The sequence below is a fragment of the Haliotis rubra genome, unplaced genomic scaffold, assembly GCF_003918875.1.
Source record: "Haliotis rubra isolate DU_JTF1 unplaced genomic scaffold, ASM391887v1 Scf120, whole genome shotgun sequence".
Taxonomy (NCBI): Eukaryota; Metazoa; Mollusca; class Gastropoda; order Lepetellida; family Haliotidae; genus Haliotis; species Haliotis rubra.
In genome coordinates, this window is record NW_025765115.1 from 1981366 (window position 1) to 1990930 (window position 9565).

The 9565-nt window shown below is 40.3% G+C and overlaps 1 protein-coding gene across 1 annotated transcript; it reads right to left on the reverse strand.

Moving 5' to 3' along the window:
• Window positions 1-742: 742 nt before the first annotated feature.
• On the reverse strand, window positions 743-3352 carry LOC124263556 (la-related protein 6-like). The gene has a single exon (XM_046698218.1). The coding sequence runs from the start codon at window positions 3182-3184 to the stop codon at window positions 1646-1648; it is 1539 nt and encodes a 512-aa protein (XP_046554174.1). The 5' UTR covers window positions 3185-3352; the 3' UTR covers window positions 743-1645.
• Between the last annotated feature and the right edge of the window lie 6213 nt (window positions 3353-9565).

Below are 9565 nucleotides of genomic sequence, written 5' to 3' on the forward strand. Positions count from 1 at the left end.
TTTGTACAAGACATTAAATGATGAATGTATTTACATCTTATAATTCAATTCTGGGAAACTAGAATTTTGTTAGTCTTCAACTGGCAAGACTGTCTATGGCCTAATTGTGATATCAGTTCCTTATCTTTAAAACAAATGCAGGTCAGACAAACTACCAATATTTCAAATGACATTTAGTCCCAGAAGTACATTATTATTTGAAAAAATATATACCAACAGAACAAAAAAGCAAAAATGCCAAAATGAGCCCAAAACAATTCTTAATTTCAGGCCTGGAGCCGAATTAATCCTGACATGACTCCTTTAAAGTTAATGCCAAGGGCCTGGGAGACCGATGGTTTAAACCCCAAACAGCTACTTTTGCTTGCTGCTTTCAGCCATGCACTCTGAATATCACTCAGGGTAACAAAAGAAACTGATTCCCTTTTCAGCATGACTAGCAAACAACACCAGTGGTTAGTTTGTTGTTTAATAGCGCACTCAGCAATATTCCAGCTATATGATGGCGGTCTGTAAATAATCGAGTCTGGAGCAGACAATCAAGTGATCAACATATCATGAGCATTGACATGATTGATCCACGCAATTGGGATGACATGTATCAATTAAGTCAGTCTGACCACCCGATCCTGTTAGCCCCATCACCTAATGTATGAATACCACTGACATACACAAAGCTGTCTGATATAATAACTGATAAAACTCTTTGTTTAAATACTCAAAAAAAAGACAAAATGCAATATTGACAAAATATTAACCACTGGCATTTTAATAATAAACGTAACAATCTTAACGATATACAAAACACTAAAATAACTTAAGATGACATTTTTGCATATAAATATTCAAAAAAAAAAAAGGACAAAAGAAATCAGTGGAATGTTCCTACAATCTGTACCAGTTTCACTGGAACAATCCTCCTCCAAATAATGCATGTGCAGTTTCTGCAACAACAGTATTCAAAAACATCTATGAACACATGAATATTTACAAATGTATGGATGAGAGATGTTTGCCCACTGTTCAATCATTAACATCGCTAAAATGATGTTCATATTTCAAAAGTACACTAAAAGTATACTAAAACATTAAGTATAAAAAAAATGCCTACTTCTTATGGGCACGTCTATTCATAAATGCCATTGGTAATCTCCATTGACGAAAAATATCTGAAATGAACACAATCTATTTCTCAAAAATTTGAGCACTGCATTGACGCTAGACGCAAAATTGTATACCTTTTTGCATAAATAATACTCATATAAAACAGACTTGATTTACCTTAACAAAAATAAACATTAAGCATACACAACATTTCTGGCAACAATCGTGAAAATACTTTATAAATATACCTGTTTGATTACTCAAAGATTTCATGAACCAGTCAGAAATATAAATTACAAAGATCAATTGTGAAGGAAATATCTGTCTAAACACTTAAATATACTGTTCTTACAAAAATATATTACGTTATGGACTTATCATCGGTAACACAAAAACCTACATACACTTTTTGACATTTAACATGTTGGACAGAAATGAAGCCTAAACTTCGAGTGTTCAGTTCACCAATATACATTTTATGTAGTTTGGCAGTTGCTAAAGATGGACAGTTCTGCATGATCATAATGATCATCGTTGTTTCTCAGCACACAGTGTTACTTCTTGGCTTTCCTCGACCAAATCCACCATAGAACCCATTTGAGCCATCTGGTCCCCTGGGGTGACGATATACCCCCTCCATGTCCAGCATTTTAGGGGTAATACCAGTGGCCAAGGTACCATCTGGATTCCTGCGGCCTAGTCGAGGACTTCCAACCGGACTTCGATCCTGGAGCTCTTGTGCAGCCTTCAGCCTCCGCTGGACCCACGGGCTAGTTGGGGTACTTTCGCCTCCTGAGGAATTTTCAAACCTTTTACGAGACATTTCTGGACTACTTCTAGGACTCAATCGGTTGTCTCCTGGACTTAGTTCAGCCAATGGAGATTTGCCGTGACTTCCTCGGCCTCTTCGTTGACATCGCGGACTAGACAACGGACTAGTTTTCGGTGTGGTACGGGGGGAGGTTCGTGGGGAGTGATTTGGACTGAGGTGGTTTGGATCAAGGTCTTTAATCTTTGGACTAAGCCGCTGAGGTTTGGATGGCCCCTCTCCATCAGAACCACTACTGTGACACGATTCATTTTCACCAGCAATTTCTTCCAGCCTTGTCTTCTTTTTCTTCCCACCCCTCCTGCGCTTCTTTTTCTCATCTTTTCCTTCATCTGGTGAAACGTCGTCCTTATCATTTTTATCACCAATGTAATCACCATTCTTCTTCTTATTGATTTTCTTTGGAGGTGCCAACATTACAATCCGCATGCCCTTTCTCCAATCACTTGTGTCATTCATCTCCTCACATGCCTTTTTGGCATGCTCGTGTTTTTCAAACTCAACCACTGCACAGACTGTTGTTCCAATTTCTGGATGTTTGGCTGAATGTTTTTTCACATCTGGCGGAATAGTCTTCCCTGGCCGAAGCACACGAATCAATACTACCTCTCCACATTTGGAGAAAATCTCGGCAACAGTTTCTATTGTGGGGTTTTCTGTGGGCAGGTTGACAGCCACGACTGTCCTCGAAGGAGTGGTTTCGTCATATTCCGGGAGGGGCTCCACACGGCGAACCTTCGTTCCTTCCTCGTTAACTTCCAACTTATCAGACTGTTTCAAGCTGTACGCAACAACACGATAATCTTTCGTCAGAGATTTTAACTTCTTGAATGATGTAATGAGCTTTAAGCTTACATACCCCAGCTTGTTCCTTCGAACATGTTTCAGCAGAAAAGCGTCTTTCAATATGTTGACATCAGAGAAATAAAATTCCACCTGTTTAATTATTTTTTCCTTCAGCTCATCGTCTGGAGCCTCGAACTGGGGTTGGTCACCCTCATCGGACCCGTGACTCCCTCCGTCTTCCTCGCTTGTGTAGGCGAAACTGCTGCTGCTACTGCCGCCGTCTTCTTCTTTCAACTGTTCAATACGGTCTACTCGAAGGGTCGGTGTCGGCACACGAACTATCACTTCTGAGTCCTTAATTTCGCGTCCCTCGTGGTCGGAAGCTGGGCCCACTGTCTCGATATTCACAATTACCTTCGTCTCCTCGGCAGGAGTTGGTGCCTCCGTGGTTGTATCGTCGCTCATTTCTGCCTTGGTAATACACCAGGACACTCAAAACCGTGTGGGTTGATTCACCTGGGCCTATATACCGCTCAAGACAGAAACTCCTGGCTTCCCAACTCACCACCACTCTCTCGCACTGACTGCCGTTGTGTGCCGACCGTCTCGATGTGATCCTTTCTATTTTTAGATGTGTGACGTCACTGCGTGGTATTTGCGAAACACGTGGGGTTGTTTCTCGTGACGTAGGCTGGTCGCTCTGTGTAAACAAAGTCAACAAGCATAACAATAGTCATGATTCTAAGACGGCGAATTTGTCAGATATCATTGTACATCCTTATGACCGTGATTCGCTTACATCGAACCACAAACTATATGCGACCAAATTACTTCAGGCTTTTTATATAAGGTGACACATGTGGTCCACTCAACGGAAACCCAAGTCGTGCCACGTCAGCTGGTTTGTCATTCGTCTTCGAGAAATCACACGAGGCCTATGGAGGACCGCTTACATCATGTTCGGGAAATCCGTTATTACATATTCACGACAGTATGAAATATATATTTGACGGTGGAATTTTGTTTATGTTTATGTTTAGTTTCGAGGACAGGATATATATATATATTGCTGTTATATCCTTGAACAACATCAACTGTGGTTGTGTGGTGTTTAACTTCGTATTGACAACATTTATTAAAGCAGGGAGAATAGAAGGCTGTAGATTATCCCTGATTAAAGTGACTAATATATGTATTCCAAGATACGAAATGGAACGGCACATTCATGTACAATTCTTTTCACTTCACTTCCTGTTATTGAAACCCGCACCTCTCTTTGTATACCTGTGTGGCTATTTCCGTGTTCAGTATATTGCACATCTAACATAAACTCAAGGTGTAAGTTCCTCTTTCAACTTTCAGCCAGATAAACCCCAGGAAAACACGTCATTAACAGCGGATGCCCTGATTGGTCGAGCCAGTCTTCCTGTCACATACTAATAACCAGAACAGTCATGTTTTTATCAATCATGATTATCAACAGTATGCTCGTGCACAAATTGGATATAAAAATTTCAAATAAAATCCCTTTGTAATTTGACTGGAGAGCAATGACACAAAACACCCCGTACTTGTTCAAAATATTTAACCAAAAAACCCACACAAATATCCGTTTATCAATACGACCCCTGGATCACAATGTGTGAGTTTCGCTAAAAATACGCCGCACTCAGCAATATTCCAGCTATATGGCGGCTGTCTGTAAATAATCGGATATGGACCAGAAAATCCAGTGATCAACAGCATGAACATCAATCTACGCAACTGGGATACGATGACATGTGCCAACCCAGTCAGCGAGCCTGACCACCCGATCCCGTTAGTCGCCCTCTTACGACAAGCATGGGTTACTGAAGATCAATTCTAACCCGGACCTTCACGGGTCCCTCACAATGAAGATAACTTTCTTGTACCTCATATTTTCATGTTTAAAAAAAACAACCCAAACCCGAAACAAATTGGATCGCATATAGACAGGATTTCATTTAGCCCTTACTTGATTTGATTTACATAAACCATGACCCCTCTTCGTATATAATTTCCATGTGAAATCAGAATACAGACCGAAGTATATGGTCGGTTTAGTTTTACGAGCAACCGCTTTTTAAATGGTATTTAAATGAAAATATTTTAAAATGGATACAGTTGCTTTGATTACAGCGGAAATAACAGTCATCGGGTATGATGATATGTATCCACGCAACAGGCCACAACCTACCCCCCCCTTTTTTTCACCTAATAAATCATCAGACAACAGGTTACACGTACCCGAGTATAATGGGACCTGGCTCTGCCTTGCAAGTCTTCTGCCCGTAAAGACATTAAATACTCTCTAAGACATGTGCGACAACAAATGTGTTATTTATGAACAGGGGATACATTGCTTTACCCCATAGTCATTTCAACCTGGTTATCTTAACAGAAATCCAAAGAACAATCCCTCAACACAATTTTATTGTTTCGACAATGGTGTGCGGTCTTCTGTGAATGAAACCTTTGATGTGCTGTTTCGTAATTCCAAGTGACATTGTCTTTTAGCCCAGTGTTAAATTTAAATCTAGTTTGACTATACAATCCCTATATTGTTGAAATAGACAAGTGCTTTTGTGCGGCGTGTTAGGTAACAAGAGTTCGGAAAAAGCAATATATTCAACCAATCGGAAAAGAGAATTTTACAATGGCCATTCAGATGCGAGGAAATACAGAAATACCCACAATACAGTCACGGTCATATTAATAACTATCGCTCCCTGTTCCTGTTTGTTGATTTACTGAAAGTATAGAAGTTTGTAAATGACAGGTTATGTATCCCGACTGTATGTATGACGTATAAGCCCCGCAGTCATTGAAGCTAACTCGTAAACATTCCTGGTTTCAATTTCTTATAGCAATTTTACTCTTTTTTTAATACTAAGAAAATCAATTTAAAAAAAAATGAAATAGCAGCCTTACATGGTCAACCTTTTCTTCATTCTGCCATGGGGCCGGTGGGGTAGCCTAGTGGTTAAAACATTCGCTCGTCACGCCGAAGGCCCGCGTTCGATTCCCCACATGGGTAAATTGTGTGAAGCCCATTTCTGGTGTCCCCTGTCGTGATATTGCTGGAATATTGCTTAAAGCGGTGTAAAACCATAATCACACACCTACTCATTCTGCCATGGTCTTTTAGAATCACGCATTCCTTTTGGTACGACAGCGGTACTGAATCTACTTTAGACCATGACTCTGCTGGTGACAACCTTGCCAGAAACGAATATATAAACTGACGTACAAAAGAAACTACACAATTGGTGATTTGGGATCGGTTTCCATATTCACACATTTGGAAACTTTTAAACTATTTTGGCCGTTTCAGATCGTGATCTTACTTCTTTACATTACTGTGTATTGTATCGTCGTTCTTACGTTATATGCAGCGTGTGTGGCACATGGCAAAGAGATTGTATCGTACACGCTCCTTTGCATTGAAGACTGAACATTACACATGGTTGACCGCAAGGAACTCTGGGTAGGAGAATGGGTATTGTAAAATTCAGTAACATCAACACGTACTGTGACGTTATGTCTACCGCGTCACAATGCCTAAACATAAAAGAGGTGTGTAATGTCCAAGACAATGCCAAATTACGTGCTATTTTGGTGTCTCAGTAATGTTCTGTATTCAGTTATCGAATCCGCGTTCGAAAATCTATACTGAAAACAGTCAGTATATTTCCTAAAGCTGTTTTTGTGATATGATTTTGTGACGACGTGAATAATTAATGACGTCATATAGTGTTGTTCTTATTGCTGTAGCATTATGACGTCATACCACATTGGGACTACACAAGCCAAATTACGGTAAACGGGTTCCCGGCTTTCTATTCCGTCATCAACTTGTGATATGAGACGGGACCCAGCTAATATGGTCTTTCTACATTCATGGTCATGGATTCAACCATTTGATATTCTGGATTCAACCATTTGATATTCGTGGGCTGAGTGGGTATGGGTTTACGTCCCTTTAGCAATATTCCAACAATATCACCAGAACATTGTACACTGTGAGCAATCGAACACGGGTCTTCAGCGTGACAAGCGAACGCGTAAGTCACTTGGCTACCTCAGCGACCATGACATTCGTGGGTGTGGGGTTGTTAGATTATAAAAGGTAGTACAGACTTAATATGTTTCAGTTCTATACTTCTAGAAAAACATGTGTTGTCGCGGAAACAAGTAGTCGGAATTTAAAAAACATAAATTTACAACAGGGCTTTCAGCAAACAAAACTAAAACGGGAGCAAAATTAGTTTTCTAACCCACGCTATCCCCACAGAATACCAACTGGCCCATAAGTTTCGTTCGTATCCCTATATATGATGCTGTTAACTTGATTATTGCGTCATGCTATTAAAACGTTATTTTTTCTGTTTTCATTGAAATCACGTGTTCGTTTTATGTAAATTAAACGTAAGCACGTTTATGCTCAAATTGTTTATATCCGCGGTTAATGGAATTGCTGCCATGCAACAAAGCTTTTCACATCCTATGCGGATGCCGGCGAACTGATGCAATAGAAAATCTGAAGTTCTGAAACTGGGGTCACTAAGTCGTTCAGTACATCAATCGTTCAACACAGTCAGGGTACGGCGACACAGGAAAACCTCTGACATTAACTATTACATTTGCCCAAGGTGTATCTGTTTAAACCACTATATTATTTGGAATTGTGTGACATCTGCAGGATCGCGCGACGTTGCTGGGGTCGCCACGAGGGGTGTCACTCACGCCGGGAAGAAACACATCACTGGCCGCTCGTTTAGAAACTGATGACTAACAACGAGCTGGCAAGTCTGTAATGATCCGAGTCATGATCAGCATGATTCGTGTAAAGAACAACAGCTTGTCAGGTGCTCTCTACAAATGTGTTAACAACATACGAATAATATCTCCGGCAATCAAAAGGTAGTTTGCGCCACGGGCATTAAGGATTAAAAAAAAACCCGAACAAATTTGAGATGACCCCGACTCGAAATGCTTTACAGAACAATACTTCTCAGGAACAGACTGAACAGCACTAGTATGAATATGGTCATCTTCAAGAATTAATGATGACACACAAATCTTATGCAATAAATAAAAACAATTAATCTCTGTCTGTCTGTCTGTCTGTCTGTCTGTCTGTCTGTCTGTCTCTCTCTCTCTCTCTCTCTCTCTCTCTCTCTCTCTCTCTCTCTCTTTCTCTCTGTGTGAGTGTGTGTGTATGTGTAACATTAGCCCAAACTTCTTTCTTTCCATATCGTGTAAAAATCATGAAAGGCCCACTTATTATTTTCTTCGTACACGAGAAGGCGGACATTTCAAATGTTTCCGGAAGCGTTCCAACCCGGATCTTAACGGGTCTCGTAATTCCTTGATACCCCATACATAGCACTCGAGGGGCAGAGCAAATCATACACAACACAATAACCCGGGAGTTAAGATGGTTGATACCCCGAATCCCAGGGGTACCAGTTACTGTTGGGAAGTCCAGTTCACTTCATAAGGGACACGTTATAAGCTAAGGAAAATGTGCGTTTCTCTATCATATAAGCGGAGACATCAACTGAGCAACTATATTGTTGGAACGATGTCACATAGGACTCACTGGGACGTCATGAACAACGGATGATGTCGTATCTAAGTGCTTCCGACAATGCGTTGATATGACGACACGTTGCTAAGGGCTGATTCGCAAATAATGGTAACTATGGACAAACTGCCGTTACCAAGCAAAGCAGCATGAACCAAAACAACCTCCACAATCAGATAACGTTTCTTGCTAGTGAGCTGTTGATCTGTAAAGTTATAATAAACATCAAATATGGATTCTGGGGATGAAAAAAGTCTTTAATGTATGTTTAGGATTAGAATGAAGAAAATATATCAAACCTCGTTAAAAATAAAATTCAGATTTTGTGTGCGTCGCATATCAATTCATGCGTGTGTACCAAGGAATACTGAAAGTGAGGCAGATGCTTCAATAATGGCATGCAAGTCGTACTTAGTTAACTATATTGCCGATGTGACGTTAAATATTAACTCACTCACTTAGTTAACTAAAGAAATCTAGAAAGTAGAGATTTTTCTTGGTCCCATTTTCATCAGGATTTCCTTGTATGTTCACGACCTTATGTGTCAGCAAAGGGGATAGACTTTGTTCTGCTTAAACACAGATGAGAAAGGGTTTAACATGCAAAGGACAAATTTGCAGCTTTGCTTTTGCAAAGGATAAATAAGCGTTGAAGATTTGCTTTTTATACCCCAATCGTTGTCACAACCTATATGCAAAGGAAAAACCGGAAAAAACATCCGCCAAAACCCAAACACATCAGCATCACGAAGCAAACACCTTCATATGCCTTTTGTCAATGTCAAATGTTCACTCAACGCTACAATGTACATCTGTCTGGGTTGTCTATCTCTGTTTCCAAGACCCCCAGCGACGGATATGAACACGTGTACATTTCACGATCTGAGCAGGTTGTCAATTAATCTGTCTCCGGTCCATGCATGTACCGCATTATTTTCTCTTCCGCCAAACACTTTCTGGAGCGCTGATCGAGGTAGAGCTCTAAATGACAAAAATCTAGATTGCCTCTAGGTTCTGAATCTCCCATCCCAGTGGGGCTCCTTTTCAACTTAAAGGGATTATTTGTCCAAATGATATTTATCATCCAAACTGTTCCACATAGGAGATATTGCTTGTGTGAGATCAAGAGATATCTCCTAAGAGGATATCGTTTTGACAGTAGATTTTGTACTACATCATCATTTTCATGACTTACAATGATATGACGTCAAAGACCTGATGACGTCACAATGCTT